This window comes from Vipera ursinii (assembly GCF_947247035.1).
Source record: "Vipera ursinii genome assembly, chromosome: 5".
In the NCBI taxonomy this organism is placed as follows: Eukaryota; Metazoa; Chordata; class Lepidosauria; order Squamata; family Viperidae; genus Vipera; species Vipera ursinii.
Genome location: NC_139518.1, coordinates 19365797 through 19391132, shown reverse-complemented (window position 1 = coordinate 19391132; position 25336 = coordinate 19365797). Strand labels below are relative to the sequence as shown.

Genomic DNA, 25336 nt, shown 5'->3' with positions numbered 1-25336 from the left:
CTGAAGAGTGACAAAGCCGTTGGCTTCAAATTGTACTCCTTCAGAAATGATAAAGAATAATGCTGACTAGTGGATTCCAATTCTGGCTGCCTTCTTCACATTTACTAACTCCTCTGGATAGTTTTCAGAAGACTGATATGATTGTAATTGTTCCTGTTCACAAGAAAGGGCTCACATTTGATCTAATTAACTATTATTCCATTAGCTTCCTAAGCCTAATTGGGAAATCTTTGTAGAAGGCACCTCTGTAATAAATTCAAGGACTGGATGGATAGTGAAGAAATCACTGCAGATGAACAGACAGAGAAGACCTGATTTTATACCAACTGGCTGAAAGATGTACGACATGGACAAATAATCCCTCTGCAGAATTTAAATTGGCTTTTGATATTATGAATGGCAAAAACCTGAGGCTTCTTGCATGGTTCTTTACTCTTATCAGAAACCTTTATCACAGGAACTGGATGAGAATTACAGAGTACTCTCTCCACCAAGTATAGGCAGTCCCTCATTTGATGCAATTCCATAAATAGGTTAAGACTGTTCCATTTCAATCAACTTTTAAGTCCCAGCTGGTGGAGTGTGGGCAGCTAACTTGGATTTTATCTGAGAGTTATTTTTGCTTTCTGTAATTATTTTTGTTTGTTCTGTATTTAGTTAATTCATTGTTTTTCCCTCTGTCTTTTCTTTTTTTTCTTTTTTTATACTATGGAATTAGAACTTTATTTTTATTTATTTATTAAATTTGTTTGCTGCCCATCTCACCTGAGGCTTATGTTTACTGTAAATATATACTTTACCTCTCATATAGAACTGTGGAATGTTATTGATGACTTGTGCATTTACTAATCACAGTCAGCCATGCATCTTCTAATATTTGCTGCAAGAGGTTGTATAAATAGGTAGCAGTCCTTATATGATGGCAAGTACAATTTTAATAATAATAATAATAATAATAATAATATTTGCATTTGTATACCGCCCTTTCCCTGAGGACTCAGGGCGGTTTACAGGGAATTAAAATCGAAACATACAAAAGTTAAAACCAATTAAAAAAGCATTAAATTCACCCTGTTGATTAAAACCCCAGTTAAAATTTTCTCCTCAGCCTGGGCCCGAGAGCTCAAAGAGCCAGGTCTTCAGGCCCCGGCGGAATGATCGGAGGTCAGGAGCAGTCCTCAGCTCTACCGGCAGCTGGTTCCAGAGGGCAGGCGCTCCCACCGAGAAGGCCCTATCCCTGGGTGTCACCCGCCGGCAATCTCTCACCGGCGGAACCCTGAGCAGACCCTCCCTGTGGGAGCGCACTGGGCGAAGGGCATTTGATGCCGGCAGCAGGTGTTCCCTCAAATAACCCGGACCCAGGCCATGTAGGGCTTTATAGGTGATAACCAGCACCTTGAATTTCACCCGGAGGGCAACCGGAAGCCAATGCAGCTCGCGGAGTAGAGGTGTTACATGGGAGTATCGGGAAACCCCCATTACAACTCGCGCGGCCGCATTCTGCACCAGTTGAAGCCTCCGAGTGGTCTTCAAGGGCAGCCCCATGTAGAGAGCGTTGCAGTAGTCCAGACGGGAGGTCACAAGCGCATGAGTGACTGTGCGTAGGGCGTCTCGGTCCAGATAGGGGCGCAACTGGCGCACCAGGCGAACCTGTGCAAAAGCCCCCCTGGTCACGGCTCCTATGTGATCTTCAAAATTGAGCCGTGAATTTTACATGTCCCAGGAGCTTTATTTCACTGCCTCCTAAACCAATGTCAGAATGTTGCAAAACATATCTTTTAGGAGTGCCAAGACATTACACTATGCCAAATAAATCTTTCATTTGTAGAGGGAAATTTGAGCAAGCAGATAGATGGTATATGACCTTTTCAAGAATTATTCGTACCCATTTCCTAATTTAACTCTCTCAAATCCCAAAGGACTGACAAATTAAAAAAGAAAGGCCACCATTGCATATATTCCCTCCTCAACAACACCTTTTTTCGGCATTTTTTGAATCTATACTCAGATGTTAAATTTGCTGGGGAAATAAAGAAGAAATATTAATTTAAACCTGTACTTGAAATGATTAATTCCATAAGCAGCACAGAGACCTTTTATGGGAAATAAAAAGGGTCTTTTAACTAATTAGTAACACATTAGTTATTAAGTATTTTGGAAGAGAAAGAAGCTCAGAATGCTATATCATTTTTCCATTATATCAGAACAACATCTTCTTTCATATGTATAAGCATTTAAGGAATTACTTTGGGTCTGGATTAATGCTGAAGCAAATTCGGCTGGTTCCATTCATCACTAAGCAGAAGTAGAAAGACATTGATGGTATTTTACAAATACTATCTCGGTTTTCTAAGTTACAGGAGTCAATTCTTATCCCTATAGCATTGACATTTATATACATTTATGTACTCAACTTTCCACATGAAAGATACACACACACACACACTCACACACACAAATTATTGACTGCAAATGTTTTTGCTAAAATGCATTTTGCAATACATTCAAAGATGAAGTCTTCACTCATTCCTTTGATTCACTAATCTCTTTTTTGTAACTGATCTTTAAAGAGGGTTGTGTATTAATCGAGAATCAAGTACCAGCCATCATTTGGATGTTATCCCAGAATCTATGTGATTCCTCTTATATGACATTACAAACAATGAATTTAAATAAAAAGTTCTTAATCACTAATATAAATGTTTTTTTTCACTGAAAATTTATTATCACAAAAGAATTATAGATTAGAAGGAAGAAAAATATTTTGGAGCTAAATTCCTGTGGAGCAAAATTCCTGTGTACATGACATTAACTTTTCCATGACTAACTTCAAAATGACTCTCAGTTGTAAATATGCTTATTAATTCTAATAATTTCCTCAGTTAACATGGACATATTTATTAAATTATTCTATTTCTAATTTTAGGAAAAGTTTTGTTTTGTTTTCATACTTAATGGGGTTTAAGAAAAAAAAATCTATAAAAAATAACCGGTATATTGTTAGTGCTCCCATAATTTGCTCTTAAAAGAAAGAAAAAAAGAACCTACATTTTAAAACTGAATTCAACTGTTCCCACTACATTGTCCATTCAATTTTCTTGGTTACAGGGCTTTATCTTTTACTTTTTGCAGGATTTTTCTTTCCAGATTGCCTTTCTGTATATTGATCCTGTTGTTCTCCCATCCAGGTCCTAACAAATCCTGTTTAGCTTTTTGATGCTTGTTAAAACTGTCTGGCTGAGGAATTCTAGGCATTGAAGGCCACAAGTCTTAAATTTGCCAAATTTGGAGGCCCCTGCTCTATATAGACTTTGTGATTGCTTGTTTTTGTTTTGCTTTTAAAGAAATAATGTTTTACCTTGAACAAACCCAATCCATCACTTGATTCCCATAGTTAACAAAATAACATTGCAGGATCACAATTCTGAATTAGTAATGTGAACCTCTGATTAACAAGGAAAGTTTTCCCATGTCTTCTCTTGAAAAGCATAAAAAAGAGTTATAAGGATTTACTAGTTTAGTATTCTCTACTTGGAGTTTCAGTGTCAAATGTAGTCCAAGAGGAATCACATGCAGTTAGGCATGACTAAATGTGGACTATTATACACAATCAAATTAGCAACTGAATACATTTCCCCATTCCCTTTTGACACATTTGACTGAAGCAGAGTATCAAGCCAGTCGCCTAAGCAGCAAATGGTGTCCCCCACCACCACCACCCATACATATACATACACTACCCAATTTCTAAAAAAAAAAGTGTGTAGAAAGTGGTTATGAAAAGTATTTCATTTTCAGAAGGGAAGGCCACTTCATGGGGAAAAAACAACCAGTTGCTAGATGAACAAATCTTTTGGTGTTCAAAATTACCAATGTGTGTCTGTCTGTGTGTGTGTGTGTGTATGGTGACGCTTCGATGAGGTCCCACTCGTCATCTTCAGGCTGGTGTCTTCGGCTTCGTGTCATCACACAGCCCATTATCCAGGTCCTTACAACACAAAAAAATAATGGACACACAGCCAACACCTCAGGCACACAGGATGTTAAAAAACAGCCGACTAATCTGCAAACAATAACGCCATCAACCAATCAAGATGTAACAACACAGCCAACCAACCCGCTTACAGCAACAAAGCCAGCACCCCACACATCCCCACCAATATTTATGTAGAGAGACAGCAGCTCCGAGCACGCTTTGCTCGCACAAGCACAAAGCCGAAGACACCAGCCTAAAGATGACGAGTGGGACCTCGTCAAAACGTCACCAAGACACTCTCAATCTTACATGGATGGTATGTGTCTTTCCCAATCTCAGGCCTGGGAGATTGAGATTTCCACACAATATCTTCGCTGTTCAGTCTTTATTAAACTGCATCAGGGTATTCATGAAAAAAAATGTATAATTGGCTTCCCCATCTCTGATGATTGTTGGGGTTTACCCAAACACCCCTCCTCTCCATGCAATCCTAAAGCATTTTTTGTGGTGGCCCATAAGATAGCAGTTCCAACTTTTCCCACCTACAAAATGATGACAATACTGGCAATGACAATGATTTCTTCTTCAACTTTTTATTTCCTGCTGTCTCTTTCCCTCTGTTGCTACACATTTTTTTCTGTTTTCTTCTAATTTTTCTTAAAATTCTTCTACAGCATTTCAAACTCCTCTGCATAAGCTTATTAACTTGGGAAGAATGGGGAGGCATATTGGTGAAGGCACAAAAAGCTACATGAATGCTCTACTTGAGTGCCAACAAATAATTCAGTCTGTTAGCTTACTAAATCATGATGCATGTTATGGTTTAAACAACATGACATTTGTAAACCTTCCTGAGCCTTTAGAAGAGATTGCATGCATGCATAAAGAAATAAGTAGGGCTGCCAAGCTTTTTTCAATTAGCATGATCAATTCCATTGACCCTTCCAACCCTTTGCAAATATTCCCTTTAAAAATGTAATCTTCACAGTGTGGGAAATAAATATTTTTTCATTAACCAAAATGATACCAATGAACAATATAGACATAAAACCTTTACTCTGACTTGAATAATAGCACAAATTTATCTCATTTTCCCCCCTTTCTTAACCACTTTGTAACCTTGCAAAATACAGTATTTTCTTAGGATTGCTTTACATAGGAAGAAAGAGAGGAAAGGGAAGAAAAGGGAGCAAATTTTCCTTTATAAAAATATCACCCCAAACTTCTTAAATTTATATTTTCAGCAACTCTGTCTAAAATAGAAGCTCTGATTAGCCAGAAGTTTATCATTTTTATACATCTATTGAATTTTTCCCAAGGACCTGGCGTAAGCAGATATTGTTCTTCGATGGTATTAAAGTATCAGTACAGATCCAAATAAAATTACCCTTTGCAACTGATGGATGGTGTTTTTGTCAATCATGATGGTATTCAAATGGTGCTTCAGATGTTTCAAGATTGCACCCAAGGCACCTTCTGAATATTGGTACTACCTAGGATTTCTTTTAGCATAGTCATTTGACTTCTTTTTGCAGGCCTTTCTATTTTCTGATTTTCTCCATCTCTTTCTCTTCTATTTTGCTATTTTATTATTATTTGGAGGTAATCTACAGTTATACAGGTAGTTCTTGACTTACAACCATAATTGATCCCAATTTTGTTTTGCTAAGTGAGACAGTTGTTGGGTTTTGCGACCTTTCTTGCCATAGTTGTTTAGTGCATCACTGCAGTTGTTCAGTTAATCACATGGTTGTTTAGTGAATCTGGTTTTCCCATTGACTTTGCTTGTCAGAAAAGGTGATCACATGACCCTAGGACACTACAACTATCATAAATGTTAGTCAGTTGCCAAGCATCTAAATTTTCATCACATGGTATAGGGAAGCTGCAACAGTCATAAGGGTGGAAAATGGTCATGAATGACTTTTTTCAGTTCTATTGTAACTTTGAATGCTCACGAAATAAACTGTTGTAAATTGAGGAGTAGTTAGTTTAATCTTTGTTTAAGATTCGTGGAATTTAATAATTTAATAATTATTAACCATTAAGTTATTATTATCATTTCACTTGTATGTACTTCTTACCTTTGTTGCCACTTGATCTGGGATGCAATCTATTCTTTCAGGAAGAGGTATAACTGGACAAGCAGGTGAAAAGGCTAGAAATAAATCAATTTATTATATCAGCCAGAGAATAATAATATCAACATAATAGAAATAAATAGGCAACACAAATGCAGCAATCAAGTATTTTGTTGGTTAACAAATCTGAGCAATCCTCACTGTGCTGTGGCAAAAATATTGTTCATTTCAATTATTCATTTTAATAAAATTCAGACAATGTCAAAAAACAATCCCTACTTTGACTGTGATTTTCAGATCCTTACTAGAATTGTGATAATACATTCAGAGAGTGTCCATGTATCAATATCTACAGATATTAGACAGAAAATGCATTTAATTTCTAGAAGAGAATCAAATAGGTTGATGTTACCTTGTAGAATATATATATATAAGTTTGAAATGCATATCAGTCTCCCTTAATTCTTTGTTAGCAATTTAAAATTTACACAAATATGAGCTGTCACCGGTGTGACTACTGCCTGTCGATGGCCTTCAGGATAGGCTGACACAGGAGATAAACATTTGTCCCATGTTTGGGGCCTAGCAAGGTAATCTAAAATAATAATGATAATAATAATAATAATAATAATAATAATAATAATAATAATAATAATAATAATAATAATAATAATAATAATAATTTGGAAGGGACCTTGGAGGTCATCTAGTCCAACCCCCTGCTAAGGCAGGAAACCCTATACCATTTCAGACAAATGGCTGGCCAGTCTCTTCTTAAAAACTTCCAGTGTTGGAGCATTCACCACTTCTGGAGGCAGGTTGTTCCACTGATTAATTGTTCTAACTGTCAGGAAATTTATCCTTAGTTCTAGGTTGCTTCTCTCTTTGGTTAGTTTCCATCTGTTGCTTCTTGTCCTGCCTTCAGGCACTTTGGAGAATAGCTTGCCTCCCTCTTCTTTGTGGCAGCCCCTGAGATATTGGAACACTGCTATCATGTCCCCCCTCATCCTTCTCTTCATTAAACTACACATACCCAATTCCAGCAACTGTTCCCTATATGTTTTAGCTTCCAGTCCCCCAATCATCTTTGTTGCTCTTCTCTGTACTCTTTCTAGAGTCTCGGCATCTTTTTTACATCATGGTGACCAAAACTGGATGCAGTATTCCAGGTGTGGCCTTACCAAGGCATTGTAAAGTGGTATTAGTACTTCATGTGATCTTGATTTGTGAAGCAATATGGTGGTTGGGTAGTTCAAAATAACAAATAACAAGTTGTAAATAGTTCAGGTTGCATCAACAGGGATTCCCTCTCTGATTCCTTTAGTTATCACATAGTCAAAATAGTCAAGTTAATACACTTCTAGTTGTAACCTAGTCAATTAACAAAATTTTCAATATATTTTCACTAATACATATCAATATCCTGTTTTTAAATTTTATCTAATTGCAATAGATTATTCTAGAATAGCCTTTAAAATACAAAAGAAAGCGTAATTTTTGGGTAACCCACAATTCCCTATTTCAATAAAGAATAATTCTCTTGTCTACAAAAGTTACATTGTTCATTACAAAACATTGTTATGTTTTACCATTAAAGTCTAGTTTTCATTTTAACAAATCACCAATTATTAAAAAGATATCTTTTGTCTTAACTGTTCAACAATTATTAAAATACTATCTTTTATATATAAAATTCTAGATTCTATAATATAGTTTTGTTTTCCCTTACAGATCTAAAACCTAAATGTAAAATCAGTTATATTTTTAGAGATTCCACTTAATCCATGAAAAATATTTTTGTACTCTATCTTTAGGAATCCCAAAAAAGAAACAAATTCAGTTTTTTAAATCTAACTCTTGCCTTCCTTTTGTGCCAATCGGGCTTCCCTTTTGGCATGTTTAAATTCTCAAATGTATCTCCCTTTTTTCCTATACACCTTATTTGAATCCAGGGAGCGTATCCAAATGTCAATTTTGCAAGGAAAATGTCTCCTTTGTAACCATTGTAGTTTTGCTTTGATAATTCAGTTTTTGATGATTGATGTAATAGAGTTGTCGTTATATCAGTCAAGTCTTTTTCTTCTTCCAATTCTATCTGGGTTAGGTAGAAAGTAGTAGCTGGTGTTATAGCTGTCATTTGATTAGTTGAACTCTCAATATAGTGTATTTGAAGGCGTTTAGTGTCTTCACTCTTAGTATTGCTTTCTTCAGGTGCTGTTGCTTTTTGAGTTGTAAGTTTTGTAGTTGCCATTAAAGTTTGGACTTTAAGATTTTTTGTAGGTTGCATTTGTTGTTCTTTGAAGTCTCCTATTTTAGTGTTACTTTCCACTTCTTCTATTTGGTTTTGGATTATCTTTTCCTCATTTAAAGTCGAAATTTGATTTGGTGGCTTTGAGTTGTCAGATTTTTCTTGCAATTTGGCTTTGATTTGCTCTGTCATTGCCAGAATTGTGTCCAGTATCAGTGTATAGTCAAGTGGTGGGATATATTCTTCCATTTCATTATTGTTTGCAGTTAAATCTTCCATGGAGGCTATTTTAATAAGAATTATCCACCTCTGAAAGAGTTGTTTTCAGTGCCAGGTGTTCCCACACTTATCTTTAAAAATAATGTCAAGCACAGCTCTGTTATTCAGTCAGCTCTCACAACAACAAAAAAAGAAATTTAGTTGCTGTACCAAGTTTCGCCAGAAGATGTCATCAATAACATATAAAATGCAATGTAAAAACTTTCTTTTTTCCCAAATTAATATAGAACTTTTGTAGCATTAGTCCATTTTTTTCCTTAATTCACAGCTTAGACAGAAAATAGGATAGTGGATCCCCAGCAAAAAATAGGAGCTTTTTACTAGATACAGATGAAATTGCTTAATTTCTTTGCTGAATTAATTAAGTTTCTTATAAAGCTTTAAGGCTTTAAGATTTGTTCCCAGAGTAGATATTCACCATTTTCTCAAAAAATGGGGAAATAGATTTTCAGGAAAGTCCCACAGGAAGATGCTTAAGGGAATAGGAAAGGTAAAGGCTCACCCAGGTCCTCCAGATTGCTTCTTGGTGCTAGGTAGTGCTTTTGGCTTTTGGCAGGGAGTGGTTTAGTTAACGGCCATCTTTATGGCCAGTCTTTTCTTCGGGCCAGAGAAGATTGTCCAGGGTTCAAGCAGAGGGCTGCTGCCCTTACGCGATCACAGGGAAGGCCTCATCATGGTAATCACCCCTCCAGGGCAATTTTTGACCCTTTTCAGGGTCCTCCAAAAAAGAAAGTAATGGACGGCAGGAAGCGGACTGTTCCTTTGAGTCCAGAAGCGCCGCACGCACAAACTGGAAGCCAGAATATCTGAATTACTAATGACTAAGTCTGAATTAAATCAAGTACATTGAGTGTACTTAAATTAGTTCTGGATTGCAGACTAAATGCTGCTAGAGCTTGTTTGCTTATTTGTTTATTTCTATTAAGATAACAATCCAACTCTCAAATTTCAACTCTGAGCAGCTTACATACCTTTAAAACAAAATCAGCCTTCCCAAAAGACCCAGCCCAGAATCATTCAGTATTAAAGCTGTTCCATTCACCACCCTGACTTGATGCCCCAGAGAAAAGCTAGATCTTCATAATCTACAAAAGACCCATATGGCTGGGACCACTTGCAGCCTGGGTGCAAGTGGCTTCAACATACCAAAGGCAAAGCATTCCTAGGCCACTTTTTCTTCTGATGAAAAATGAATCTGACCATATATAAAACACCATGTCCATCCTGAGAACAAAAATATTTAATTCTACTAGTGAAAGCAGCCTACTGCAAGAGTATTTAACAGTTGATTATCTCTTGATTACTTCTTGATGTCTTGCCCGGGTTGGCGATTAAGTTCCCCAGGCTCATAGTTCTGGGGGACTTCAATCTGCCTTCCATGGGTGAGGCATCTGAGTTGGCTCAGGAGTTCATGTCCTCCATGACGGCCATGGACCTGACTCAAATAATTCAGGACCAGACTCATAACGGAGGGCACACACTTGACCTGGTTTTTATCTCTGGGCAGTGGATTAATGGTCTGGGTAGGGGAGATTTAACCATCCAACCCCTGTCATGGTCCGATCATTTCCTTCTCTGACTAGACTTTCAGTACACCACCCCCCGCCACTGGGAGGCGGAACTGACTAGGTGGTTGCGCCCCAGGCGCCTGATGGACCCTGAGAGGTTCCAGACGTAGCTTGGGACATTTCCTGCTTCCCTTGCCCACAACTCTGCCGAGGCCCTAGTGGCGGCCTGGGAGAGAGAGGCTGCTGGAGCCTTGGATCAAGTTGTGCCTTTGCGGCCTCTGACCCGTTGCAGAACCCGGGTGTCCCCCTGGTTTACCGAGGGATTCTGAGAGATGAAGCACTGGAAAAGACACCTAGAGAGCTGTTGGAGGTCCAGCAGATCCGAATCTGATCGAACACAGCTAAGAACGTATCTTAAGTGTTACCTAGTGGTGATGGAAGTGGCAAAGCATGTTTACTTTTCCACTCTCATTGCATCCACAGATAACCACCCAGCCAACTTGTTTAGAGTGACCTGCTCACTGCTTAATCAGCGACCGAGGGATGACCCCTTGCAAGGTAGGGCTGAGGAATTTGTACAGTATGTGCAGGACAAAATTGCTCAGATCCAGACTGGTTTGGACTCCGACTGGGCAGAATCTGATGGGGTGGAGAGAGGAGGTCTTGGTTTTACCATTTGGGGTGAGTTTGACCCTGTGTCTTTAGAAGATGTGGACAGGATCATGCATAGACTGAGCACTACAACCTGTTTATTGGACCCATGTCCCTCCTGGCTAGTTTTGGCTGCTGGGGAGGTGACAGGGGGCTGGCTCCAGGCAGTTGTCAATGCTTCATTGACAGAGGGTGTCTTCCCCTCCGCCTTAAAAGAGGAGGTGGTGAGGCTCCTCCTCAAGAAGCCTGCTCTGGACCTGGCCTTGTTAAATAACTATCGTCCTGTCTCCAACCTTCACTTTGTAGCGAAGGTTGTTGAGAGTGTTGTGACACGTCAGCTTCCACATTTCCTGGATGAAGCGGACTATCTGGACCCATACCAGTCTGGTTTCAGACCCAGCTACAGCATGGAAATGGCATTGGTCGCACTGGTAGATGATCTCTGGTGGGCCCGGGACAGGGGTTGCTCTTCTGTCCTGGTCCTACTTGACCTCTCAGCGGCTTTTGATACCATCAACCATGGTATCCTGCTACGACAGCTCAAGGGGTTGGGAGTGGGAGGCACTGTTTTACGGTGGTTGTCCTCCTACCTCTCAGGCCATTTGCAGTTTGTAGTGGCATGTGGGACAGAGATCTACCCCGAGGCCCCTTTCCTGTGGGGTACCTCAGGGGTCAGTTCTTCCCCCCCTCCTGTTTAACATCTATATGAAGCCGCTTGGTGAGGTATCACCAATATGTGGATGATACCCAGTTGTTTATCTCCAGCCTGAGCCAACCCAGTGATGGCCTTGACATGATGTCCTGGTGCCTGGAGGCGGTGTGGGTCTGAATGGAAAGGAATAGGCTCAGGCTGAACCCCTCCAAGACCGAGTGGCTGTGGATACTGGCATCTCGCATTGTCCAACATGTTCCATCTCTTTTGATGGGGGGAGAGCTCTTGCCCCCCTCAGAAAGGGCCCGCAACTTGGGTGTCCTCCTGGATTCACGGCTTAACCTGGAAGATCATCTAACCACCTTGACCAGGGGGGGCCTTTGCACAGGTTTGCCTGGTGTGCCAGTTGCGTCTCTTTTTGGACCGAGATGCCCTATGCACGGTCACCCATGCCCTTGTCACTTCTCGCCTGGATTACTGCAATGCTCTCTACATGGGGCTGCCCTTGAAGTGCACCCAGAGGCTTCAGCTGGTACAAAATGCGGCCACGCAGGTGCTTATGGGAGTATCTTGATACTCCCATGTTACACCTCTCCTGTGCGAGCTTCATTGGCTTCTGGTTGCCCTCTGGCTGCAATTCAAGGTGCTGGTAATTAACTTTAAAGCCCTACATGGCTTAGGCCTGGGGTACTTGCGAGGTCACCTGCTGCCAATGTCAACCTCCCATCGCCCAGTTCACTCCCACAGAGTCGGCCTCCTCAGGGTTCTGTCGGCCAGGCAATGCCGGCTGGTGACCCCCAGGGGGAGAGTCTTCTCTGTAGGTGCGCCGACCCTCTGGAATGAACTGCCTCTGGAGCTGTGGATGGCCCCTGACCTTCAATCCTTCCACCGTGACCTGAATACATGATTGTTCCAACAAGCGGGCCTGGACTGACCATGGTTTTTAATTTGGTTTTTATTGTGTAAATTGTCCCGTATTTCTTATATTCATTGTTTAATTCTTTTTTATTTTTTGTATTTTATGTCTCTTAATTTTTATTGTTGTGAGCCGCCCTGAATCCTTAGGGAGAAGGGTGGCATATAAATTTAATAAATCTATCCATCCAATCCAATCCAATCTGCAGTCTAATACTACACGCAGCTGGACACTTATAGTCCAGAAAGGCATTCTTCCCATTCCAGTCAATGTTCAACTCTCACTCCAATTTCTGCCACATAAACTTGCAACTCCAACATTCTCTCTGGCATCAATAACTCCTGAGCCCATACCAACATACAAATACAAGCTATATTTTTTTCATTTGGCCTTCCAGTCAGTGTTTACTCCCAGTGACTAGCTGGACTAGTGCCCAAAGTTCTCTTGGCAAGATTTCAGAAGTGGCTGGCCATTGCTTCCTTTCTAGGGCTGAGAGTTACAGGTCCAAAGTCACCCAGTTTTGTATCCAAGGCAGGAGTAGAATTCAGTCTTCTGGTTTATATCTGGTGCCTTTAATTACTATACCAAACAAGTTTTCAACTACTCCTACAGCCTGTCATTAAGTCAGCCTTTGACCTCAGTACCATTACAATAAATAAATAAATATCATCACTCTATTGATAACTGTATCATGTCTATTTTTAAAACATTCTACTTCTTACACTTCCATGCTATGTTCAATTACATAATATACATTGCACAGAAAAAGTGAATTAATATATTGTTTTATTGATTACATTTTTGGAAACAAATAGTTTAAATAAATGTTATAAATAAATTATATAAATAATATAAATGAATGTTACTAGTGTTTAATATATATTTCTTTTTTTCTGCTCAATAAAATGCAATAATGTTATTCTGAAGACTACATATTCTGTTAGTATAAGCACATGTCCACATAATTTGATTACCCATTTTAAAGCAATTATACAAATAAATAACTTGGTTCTGTCCTAGAGTATTTTGTATGTACTTTCATCTAGGGAGCATTTTATCATAACCTGTTTATTCTACCATGATACATTTCTTTTGCAGAGACTAGCAACTGTTTCACTGCATAGTTGAAACAAATGACTTCCATTTAAGCAATTTGTCTAAAACGTGCAGTGAACCAGATTACCAGTTTTTGCAAAATAATTCTATATATATAATTATTATTATATAGATATAATATTTATAATATTATATATATATATATATATATATATATATATATATATATATATATATATATATATATATATATATATATATATATAATTATTATAAGAGAGAGAGAGAGAGAGAGAGAGAATATATATATATATGTACACACACCCTCATTGTTATATATAGTATATTATATGTATATACATATGTATGTGGCTAGGAAAGAAAGATGTAATAACTAAATGAGATGCGAGCTTTTTAAATGTTATCACAGTAAAATTACAAATGTAGATATTTAACCCATACTAAAAATTGCCACAGTGACAATATATTACATGGAATCATGCTTTAAATGATTCCCTATGCCCAATGGATGCACACTGTTGATTTATCCTTTTTATCTGTATGTGACACTCTTTGTATGGACCAATGATCAAGCAATAATTGAGTTATTTATTTCAGCTTCCTGAGAGCTTCAGATATATTGTTTAACTCTCAGTGGTTCCTTTGGTTAATTACATGAATATAATCTTATATATTCTATACTAGTAAGAAAATTATAAGAATAAACATGTAAATCGTAACTAAGCATTACAGTCCTTTTGGCAAATGCCAAAAGTTTTATACAAGGGCATTAACAACTAAACTGCATCTAAGGCAGGGGTGTTAAACTGCCGGCCTACAGGCCGAGCACATCATGTGGAAGCCGCACCCACCCCATTGGTTGCAATGGCAAAACCGTCCCGATACATTGTGCGACGTCACATGATGTCGTGTGTTTGAAATGTCTGATCTGAGGACTCATCTCCAGTTAACATTTCTATTCTGGCTTGCCGTAATGTCAATGGTTTGATGGATGACTGGACTCACAAGTTTAACCAGTCTTTAAAACTCCTTCCACCTATTCACCCACCTCTGCACCCAGTCAGGAGACCAAGTTTGGAAAAGCAACAGATGAAGAAGAAAGACTTTACCTATCAGATTTGTGTACCTGAGTAGGATCAGACCTGATGCAAATATACCTGATGCAAATATACCTGATATATACAGTTGCAGGGGGCACCTTTTGGTTTGTCAGCCTCTGTTTGGGGTGATTCTGAACATGGGTTTATTGCTGTTCCAGAGGAGTGCTAATCCCATAGTCTTTGGAATACCAGGTTCATGATCTTCTGCAAGACCATTCAAAAGGACATTCAAATTGCTTTCAAGTGCATCTTGTACAACAGCTGGCAACCAAGTTGTGGGATGTTTATATGAGCTGAGTCTATTCTGTTGCTTTACTATTCAGTCCTTCTGCCATCAATTATGGTTTGGGCTGTTTTTCTGACAAGCTAATAAACCTATGTTGTTGTTGTTATTGTTGTTGTTTAAAAAACATAACCTCTGAATAATAGCTGATGAATACCATATGTGGGTGGAGATACACCATGAGAAGCTGGGGCAAAGAAAATCACTCTCTTGTTTTCCTGCATAATCCCCTTCACCCCCTCTGATCGGCTACTATTCATGTTCTTTAGTTGAGGATCAGCTAATGACTTGGTTGATATTTACTGTTAGATAATCTACTTTGAAGTACCTGGATTCTTCTATTGCTCAGAATATAATGACCAGAGACAGTACCCAAGAACTAGAAGGTTATAAGATACCTAAAGTCAGCTTAAATTGGTTAATAGCTGCCAAGCTGATCCAACCCTGTAGGTAATGCCATTGCAAAATGGTCAGAAAGTGAGTCAGATTGTATTGCTGGTAAAATTGCTATAGCTCATTAGTTACTTAACAAGGGAAACACTATTTTAGACTGTCTCACGTAGAGAGTGAAGACCAGGTAAGACAACCATATGGGAACATAGCAGGAAAAAAAAAGAATAACTGGAGGATATATGTATCTTGGATAGGTGCAAGTAGGGAAATATTCTTTTTTATGACTTAGAATGGACAAGACCACTTTTGATGGACTCCATTTAACACTTGGGGGGAGTTCATGAAATAGATGGAATTGCATCATACCTAGATGAGACTGGGACTTGGGGAGAATTTTGATGGGTTCTGTTTTGAATTTTTAACTCCAATATACCTACCCTACTCTAATTCCAATGGGTTTCATATTTCAAAATGGTAAATGATCAAAGGCAGAAGAAACACAAAGGCTTAACCTAAGGCACAATTAAATGTCCACACCTATCTGAAAATCATGTGGGAAATATTTAAGTATTATTTAAAAAGATCTTGTGTACCCATTGAAGCATTCTTCTGGCTATAAGGCAAGGAATTGTGAACTATTACCTTTAAGACCAGAATAACCTGTTGCTAGAAGTGCAATCAAAGTGATGGTTACAATGAGTAGCAAAAGGAAGAAAGTGATCAGGGAGATTTCTAATCCAGTAAATTTCTTCTTTCCCATCTAGACAGAAAAAGAGAGAAAAAGATATTAATCACACAACTTTATCACACAACTTGCAAGAAAACATTTAAGTGTTTATTTTAAATAATAATAACCTTTTTCAAAGCAGCATTTTAAGAGGTTAATTTTTCATCACTAAAGCTTCTCTCAAGGGTTGAGATGTAGACCTCTTCTTTCAATAAAAGTAAAATCACATTTATATGTGTAGGTTTTTTTTCCTGTGTTGTTAATCCCTTTCTTCCAGTTGACAATCATTGAAGAAAAACTTACTGAATGTACATGCACACATTACACATACACAGAAACTGCTAAAAGAAACCAACCAGAATCTAGAATAAAACTTACCAATAAAAAAACCCTTTAGCAATAGTGATAGCACTTAGACTTATGTACCACTTCACAATGCTTTACAGTCCTCTCTCTAAATGGTTTACATAGTCAGCATATTGCCCCCAACAATCTGAGTCCTCCTTTTACCAACCTCGGAAGGACGGAAGGCTGAGCCAATCTTGAGTTGGTGAGGATTGAACTGCCAAAATGCTGGCAATCAGCGGGTCAGCAGAATTAGCCTGCAATACTGCATTCTAGCCACTGTGCCACCACAGCCCTTTAGCTTGAGATTTATAAGAAATAAATGTTAGCAGGTTCTCATCTTGGCTGAAATATAGTACTTAAGGATAGGGATTGCTTAGTAATCTTAGGAATTATGCCCATATCTGACAGACAGTCTTATGGCACCTTCTCTATGGGCACGTGTGCTGTCGCCCCAGTCCTAGCTGGGTTTTATAAAACCCTTTCGCTTTAGGTCTCCACCGCCATGTGCAAAAAAGAAGTTTCAATCAATCAATTTTAAGTTCTCGTGGGAAAAAAAAAGATCTTGCAAAGTTGGAATTGATTGATTGAACTTTTTAGTCCCACTCAGTCTGCCGTTAACACTGTAGATACACATAATAATAATAATAATAATAATAATAATAATAATAATAATAATAATAATAATAATTGTTGGAATAACCATGATCTCTGTTCCTATACATGAAGCTGGCTAGTACTTTTCTGGCTAGTACTTTTCTACCATGGAAAGTCTTCAGTGAACCATGTATAAGGAAGTAAACCAAGAAACCTAGAAAACAAAGAAACCTAGGAGAGATGTCATTGGCTACAGCCAGATAAGGGCATAATCACAGAATTCCTTCACACCATTGGCTATTCCATATAAGGCAAATTCTGACGCCCCCTGCAGATGATTGGTCATTACTGTATTTGAATCTACTATTTACACCAATGTCCTTTCAGGATAGTTTAGAAGAACACATGTGTAATCATGATTGGTCTATTTGAACAATAATAAAATATGATTGGTTGCTTTTACTATAAATAAGCAAGGTCCACTGCTCCTAGTGGTTGAGAGTGCATCCCAGGTTGAGAGTGCATCCCAGGTTGAGAGTGCATCCCAGGAGCAGCGGAGCCCTTCCCCCGAGAGATCTCTGTGTCCTTCTTTCATGGGCACCAAACCTGGGCAGGAGCAGCCTCTGCCCAGCTTCACCAGCAGCTAATTTCTCAACCCGGCTGCACAAGCAGCAGGTTCCCAGCAAATAATAATAATAATAATAATAATAATAATAATAATAATAATAATAATAATAATAATAATAATAATAATAATAATAATAATAATAATAATAAAGTTGGAAGTGACCTTGGAGGTCATCTAGTCCAACCCCCTGCTCAGGCAAAAAACCCTATACCATTTCAGACAAATAGCTGTCCAGTCTCTTCTTAAAAACTTCCAGTGTTGGAGCATTCACAGCTTCTAGAGCAGGGGTCTTCAAACTTGGCCCTATGATGACTTGTGGACTTCAGCTCCCAGAATTCCTCAGCCAGCATGCCTGGCTGAGGAATTCTGGGAGCTGAAGTCCACAAGTCATCAAAGGGCCACGTTTGAAGACCCTTGTTCTAGAGGCAGGTTGTTCCACTGATTAATTGTTCTAACTGTCAGGTAGTTTCTCCTTAGTTCTAGGTTGCTTCTCTCCTTGATTAATTTCCATCCATTGCTTCTTGTCCTGCCTTTGGGCGCTTTGGAGAATAGCTTGAGTCCCTCCTCTTTGTGGCAGCCCCTGAGATATTGGAACACTGCTATCATGTCCCCACTTCGTCCTTCTCTTCATTAAACTAGACATACCCAATTCCAGCAGCCATTCCTTATATGTTTTAGTCTCCAGTCCCCTAATCATCTTTGCTGCTCTTCTCTGTACTCTTTCTAGAGTCTCAACATCTTTTTTACATCGTGGTGACCGAAACTGGATGCAGCATTCCAAGTGTGGCCTTACCAAGGCATTGTAAAGTGGTATTAATACTTCACGTGATCTTGATTCTATCCCTCTAGTAATGCAGCCTAGCACTGTGTTGACTTTTTTAGCAGCTGCAGCACACTGCTGGCTCATATTGAAGTGATTGTCCACTAGGACTCTGAGATCCCTCTCACAGTTACTACTATTGAGCAAGGTACCACCTATACTATACCTGTACATTTGGTTTTTCTTGCCTAAAAGTAGAACCTTACTTTTTTCACCATTGAATTTAATTTTGTTAGATAGCACCTAGTGTTCAAGTCTGTCCAGATCCTCCTGTATCTTAAGCCTGTCTTCTGGAGTGTTGGCTGTTCCTGCCAGCTTGGTGTTGTCTGCAAATTTGATGAGTTCCCCATTTATCCCTTCGTCCAAATCGTTGATGAAGATGTTGAAGAGCACTGGGCCCAGAACAGAGCCCTGGAGCACCTCACTACATACTTCCCTCCATGTAGATGTGGTTCCATTGAGGACCACACGCTGAGTATGGCCAGTCAGCCAGCTACAAATCCATCTGGTAGTGATGGGCCATGCCCATCCGGCACCCAACGATACATTGGTGGGTTTGGGGTTGCAGTTTGGGCACTCGGTCTCTAAAAGGTTTGACATCACTGATTTAGAACAATAAGGAATCAGTTAGATAATCCTTTGCTTTGCTTGATTTTGCTTAACAGGGTAAGAGGAGCTACATTTTTTTCTTTGCTATTGAGAATTTATCCAACTTTATTTAAATTAGTCTTTAAAGCATTCCAAATGTTCAACTGTTTCAGCAATGAAATAAACATATTGGCTTTGAGGTTTCTTCCCACCCCCACCCCCCAGGTTTGGCTATACTTGCAAACTGTTATGAATTATAGTGAAGGTTTAAAGATCATAAATAAAGTATTGATCAAGTGTAAATACACACACACATACACATACACATACATACATACACATACATACATACACACACACACACACACACACACACATATATATATATATGTGTGTGTGTGTGTGTGTGTGTAAACATTACTTTAAGGGATGTGACTAGAGCTTTAAGAACAGAAGAATGTGAGCAAAATTATAGCATAAATTATATTGCATTTCAACACAGCATTTCAACACAGCAAGGAAATCCAATTTTTATACATTACAGTCACTCTTCCATTTCTGCATTTTATCCCTTTGCTTGTTTTCCCAATACTTTCATTCATCTTGGCCCATGACTACATGCCTATAAGTCTCATTTCTCTTTCCTGAAATTTATTTTGTCCTTAATTTTGGAATCATTTTTTTTCTCTCCAACAACTCATCTCAGTACCTAGTTAGGATATTATTAAGGCTGCAAAACTCTGATTGACCACCAGCTGGAAGCAAAGTGGTAGAATTTTCTGTCTGTCTCTGCTGCTGTACAGATTTTTGCAACTCAAGAGTCAGTAGCCTTAGGATAACAGTTATACAATAAAGTTATACAATGCTTTTGGATCTGGAGGGATTTCCTGCTCTCATTATTACAACATACATTTCTTAGCTAAAGAATTACAAAACAGAGTTTTGATTCATTTAGTACACTCCTCCCTTGAATTTCATTTTCTGAGCATAAATATAAGAATTTTTTTTTTAAATCCTATAGTTGATAAACATGCAGATTTTCTATAGGCTAGGTTACCTATGAGGAGATACCGAAACTATGAAGTATTAAAAAATGTTTTTGAAAAAAAGACAGTGTGACATCAAGTTACATCTACATTATTTCCAGTAGAGAATGGTTATTGGTGACCAAGCAATGTCCTCAGAGTTTCAAATGAAAGAGGATCACATTAATATTCTCTTTTTATGTGAATTACACCAACTGGGGTATACACTGGCTATTTTGAACACTAGTGAAACTGAACAAACATGATTTCTTTAAAAATACATACCAATAAAGGCTCTTGTTTTCCTCCACGTAAGACTGCTAGATGGTTCTGTGAAAGGAATCATTTACTTTGTAGCCTCTTGTTATATACTGACCTGCTATCAATGTACTATATTATATTTTAACTAGGCTGTCATTTGAAGTTAGGCATATACAGGCAGATTGCTTGGTTACTTTTAACTGCTGCAGATAGGGAATGGCTAGTTAATTAATAATTTTTTTTTATCCTAGGTGTCTGTCACGCAGCATTTAAGACGTACAAGTACAGAGTACCTGTAGATCAATTTTGCTTTTTGCCATGCTACAATCTGCACTATCAATCCACTTTCTTATTCTCCCTGGACTTTTGCTTTTCTTATCAGCATTTCTGCAATGAACCTCAGTATAAAATCATTAACATTTTATAAAGGTTCAGAAAGCAGAGTTTCAAGTAGCCTGCAACAGTATTAATGTTTTTTTTATCACTGCTTTTCTTTCAATGCTATTGTCACCTGTTGATTAGTATAAACAGTCATAGGTACCTGTTAGAGTGAGAAAATGTAAATAAGAATTGTTGGCTAAGATTTTTTTAATCCTTCTAATTATTTACTTTATGTATATCCTACCTTTGTTATTTTAAGAAATAATTCAATCTGCAAACATACCTAATGGTCCTTCCTCCTCCTATTTTCCCCACAGCAACTACCTTGTGAGGTGGGTTGAGCCAAGAGAGTGGGTGGGTCTGGCACAAAGTCATCCAGCTGGTTTTCATGCCTAAGGAATGACTAGAACTCCCAGTCTCCCTTTTTCTCACCTGGTGCCTTTGCCAAACTGAGTCTCAAGATGCACTCAAGCTAGTATACCAGGAAGGTTTACTGAGTACTGGTGAGACCAAACTGGCTTGTAACAAAGAACAAAGGAAGAACAGAAAAGAGATACATGGACAGTACAATAAAAATAAAATAGTAGACAAAGCAAGCAAGAGACTTGGCAGTGGCTAAGATTAGGCAAGTTGAACATAGAGGCAGAGGGGTACTTCTGGTTGCATGAGACCAAGCCTGAAGAACAAATGCACAGAAATCCAGAATTGAGAAGACAGTAACAGACAGCATGTGTTACCTCTGCTAAGAAGCTAAAGAAACAGTGGACCACTTGATAAGCTGTTGTAAGAATATTGCACAGAGTGACTTGAAACAGTGGCATGACAAAGTAAGTGAAAGTGTTCTTGGACTTCAGAATTCAAGCAGGCAAGCACTTGCCACATAACTCACAGATTTAATAACCGTCAATAAGAAAGACAAAAAAAAGTCTGGATAAAGTCGTTTCGGTCCACTAGCTGCAAATAGAAATAGAACAACTATGGAAAAAGAAAGCAAAGAAAGGTAATATCTGCAGTAGTAGGTGTCTGAGACTTAGGTGAAATCCAAAAACAACTGAGCATCACTTGAACACCATAGGCATTGACAAATTCACCATTAGTCAATTGCAAAAAGCAGCTTTACTTGGAACAGCTTACATCTTGCAATGATACCTTTAAAGGTAATCAAACATCAACATTTGCCTGTCCCAAGTCCTTGGGAAGGTGGACAAAAATGCCAAACCCAGTCTGAACATCTGGCCATGTGACAAACTAACAATAATAAAGATGGCTTACTTTCCTCTGTCTGTCAGCTCATCTTTTCAGATGGAGTTCTTGGAGGACAGAGAAAATTTGTAAAATCATGGGGTTGGGAGGGACCTTCTAGTTCAACCTCCTGCCCAGGCAGGAATCTTCACATCATTCTGGGCAAAAGGGTCTCCAGTCTTTTCTTTAAAAAGCGTCAGTGATGGAGCACCCAAAACTTCAGCAGACAGGGACAGGCTGTCCATTCCTTAATAGTCCTTATAGTCAGGGAATTCTTCTTGAAGAATATCCCATCATTCAGGGCAGCAATGTCTATTGGGAGTGGGGAATATGCAGGCATGATGTGTACAAAATAGATGAAGCTTGTGTGATTATATCTATTATCTGGCTGATTTTTATTACCTTCCCTTCTGCCAATGGGAATGTTTCAACAAACCTCTGAAAATGGCTCTAGAGGCATGGTAATCCATCTAAATCCAATGTTACTTTACAAATTGTGTTGTTGTTTTCCACCAGGACAATTTATTTATTTCCTCTCTTACTGCATGTCAGGCATTCAGCCTATTCTTTTATGTGTCTAATTGTGTTTTAAAGAACAAACATTACCTTTTCATTATTATGTGCTGCTTCATTTTGGCTTCCAAATTTTCATTCCCCTTTCTTTATCTACAAATTTTATTTGTCCTTTTGACCCTTTAAATGTTATCTTTTACCTTTTTTTAGAACAAAATGGAAGCAGAAAAGGCAGGGAGGATTCCAATATTAAGCAAATGTTTTTTTAATGAAAAAGTATATATAAATTAGAAAAAAAAATCCATTGCAAATGATTTCCACAACGAATTAAAGCATTGCCAGCATGCTACATATAGAAATGCCACTACAGTCAATATTAAGGACACTTGGATATTTTCCAGCAACTTTAAGATTGGTTTTATAGCTTTACAGGACTTCGGAGAAATGTATGCAGCTTTCCTATTAGCTGCTCCCAGTGTGCATTTAACCTAGAATTCAGAGCTTTAGGTATATTTGGATTATACTTAATTGAAAGACATAAATTCAGGCACAGGTCCTTGGATTAAGTAGAAAGGTTTCCTTTTGTTATTTCTAATGAAACTGATTGAATACTATTAGACAGCTTGACTTGACTTGACTTGTTATGAAGAGTTGTTGGTGCTTTCTGAGCTTGGTTGTTTTCCTACAGACATTTCTTTATCCAAACTAGGTAACATTATCATTGCTGACAGGAAATGGGTTTGCTCTTATTTTATATTTGGGAGGATTGCCCTATCAGTGCTGGTGGGGGTGGTCTTGGGGGTTCTTTGATTGATCTTTTTTCCGTTAGCTTTTTTGGCATCTCCTTGATTGGGATATTGTTTAATCTTGATATTAATCTCTGCTCATCTAGGTGTTGATTGCTGGGGGGGGGGGGTCTTCTATCTGCTAATTAGCATAGCACTTAAGCCAACTAAAGTCCTCCAAAATGTCCTAAATAAACCAAAAAAAAAAAACCCAGAAGAAAAGGACAGGAGTCATCTGTGCAAACAGATGAAGACTAGTAGAGTGATCCACAAACACCAACTAGGAAGCAGAAGACATGACGAAAACTCCCTAATTTCACAACAGACTTAATCATAGTTTCAACTGGAAAACTGTGACTATCGTAGACCAAGCCAAATCCAAAAACAATAGAGAATTCCTGGAGGCCTGTGCATTCTGGCAAATTGGCCATCAATAGGCACCATTGAAAAGAGACAATCAACAAGCCAAAAAGGGAATAAAAAGACCCAAACAACCCCCCCACATCAGGAAACAAACCCAGACGAGCAGAGTTTAACACCAATATTAGGTAAAGGTAAAGGTTCCCCCACACATGCGTGCTAGTCATTTCCAACTCTAGGGGCTGGTGCTCATCTCCGTTTCAAAGCCAAAGAGCCAGCGCTTGTCCGAGGACATCTCCGTGGTCATGTGGCCAGCATGACTAGACGCCGAAGGTGCACGGAACGCTTTTACCTTCCCACCGTAGTGGTCCCTATTTTTCTACTTGCATTTTTATGTGCTTTCGAACTGCTAGGTTGGCAGAAGCTGGGACGAGTAACAGGCGCTCACTCTGTTACGTGGCACTCGGGATTCAACCCACCAAACTGCCAACCTTTGATCGACAAGCTCAGCGTCCTAACCCACTGAACCACCACGTCCTTGACTAACACCAATATTAACATCAGACTAATAATGAAGAAGTAATCAATACCCCAATCAAGGAACTCCCAAACTAGCTTAGAGCAAGTAGGCCAATCAAAGAAGAGCCAAGACCACTTCCACCAACACTGACAGGGCAAGCCACTAGAATATAAGATGAAGTGCAAACCCACTCCCTATGAGCACTGGTAATCTTGCCTAGTTTGGGTGATGAAATGCAAGAAAACAACCAAGCTAAGAGAACACCAAGGACCCTGAATTTCAACCCTGAGCTACAAATATATAAGTGAAAACTGTTAATCAGAAAGTGGAAGTTGAAAAACTTAGAGCCTTTCAGAAGATCAAGCCTTTGTAATACAAGAGCAAAAGCAATACAAAAATGAACAATTGATTCAGATTGCAGTGTAAAATAATATGATCACCATCAGCACATTTAAAAATACAGTTATGAGCCCTCTGTGTAAATTCTCACCTTTCCACTTTTGCTTTTTGTGGCAATATTCAACCTTCTGCCTTGGAATTTACATAGGTAATTCTACCCACCCCCTAATTGTATCCTTTCTCCTTATAAATAGATGATCAGTTGTGTTAGGTTTATCCAAATGCAAAATAAATACTTTTGCAAAGCTACTAATAAGACCTTGCTCCTAAGGTCACTTTAACAAAATATATTCAACAAAATTTAAGAGTAATAATACATGTTAAAGCCTAATAGAAAAGGTCAATTATAATAAGTTTACTTTTTAGTCTGAGAAAATCCTCCAGTTAGAAATGGACAAAGATTTACTTACTAAGGTTACATATTGCAGAAAGTGAAAAGCAGAAGTTTCTATAACACCCTAGATCAGCAAAACATTCTCATCTAATTAACAAATATTTGTTTAAATATCCTTTAAATACTCCTAAAATCATCTAATTATCTTACCTGAATTATGGGGCTTGGGTTTCAAAGGATCTGTTTTGTATTGATGCTGATTTTTACACAAGATATAAATTAGATGGTTGTACAGCAAGAACCAAACCTTTTTGATTTGTCATTGTGTTACATTCTGTGTTTTTTTTTACAAGAGAAATGTAGGAAGGATATTTCTCAACTATTACAGTATCTACTGAACTTCACAGCTTTAAATATTTGTAATTTATACTGAGAAAGAGTTGATCATGATAATAGTTCTAATCTAAGTAAAAGCTCATGGAACTTATGCCAAGAAAATCAGCCATTGCCCAAATACTTCTTTTTTTGCTATTTTTTTTTTAAAAAAATCAATAATTTCTCCTTCATTCAAGAAAACTTTTTTTTTCCAAAGAGAAAGCCACATTCCCTGCAATTAGATTGCAATAAAGGTCATATCCTAATACAAC

The 25336-nt window shown here is 38.4% G+C and overlaps 1 protein-coding gene across 1 annotated transcript in view; it reads right to left on the bottom strand.

The window, feature by feature from the left end:
• SI (sucrase-isomaltase) overlaps positions 1–25007 on the bottom strand; it is a 132996-nt gene extending 107989 nt beyond the window's left edge. Inside the window, exons 1-3 of the mRNA XM_083364319.1 lie at positions 24900–25007; positions 15807–15924; positions 6061–6134 (exon numbers count right to left, since the gene is read on the bottom strand). Of these exons, the coding sequence (XP_083220445.1) occupies positions 6061–6134; positions 15807–15924 (192 nt within the window). The 5' untranslated portion in view covers positions 24900–25007. The remainder of the gene's footprint in view (positions 1–6060; positions 6135–15806; positions 15925–24899) is intronic.
• Positions 25008–25336: the final 329 nt, after the last annotated feature.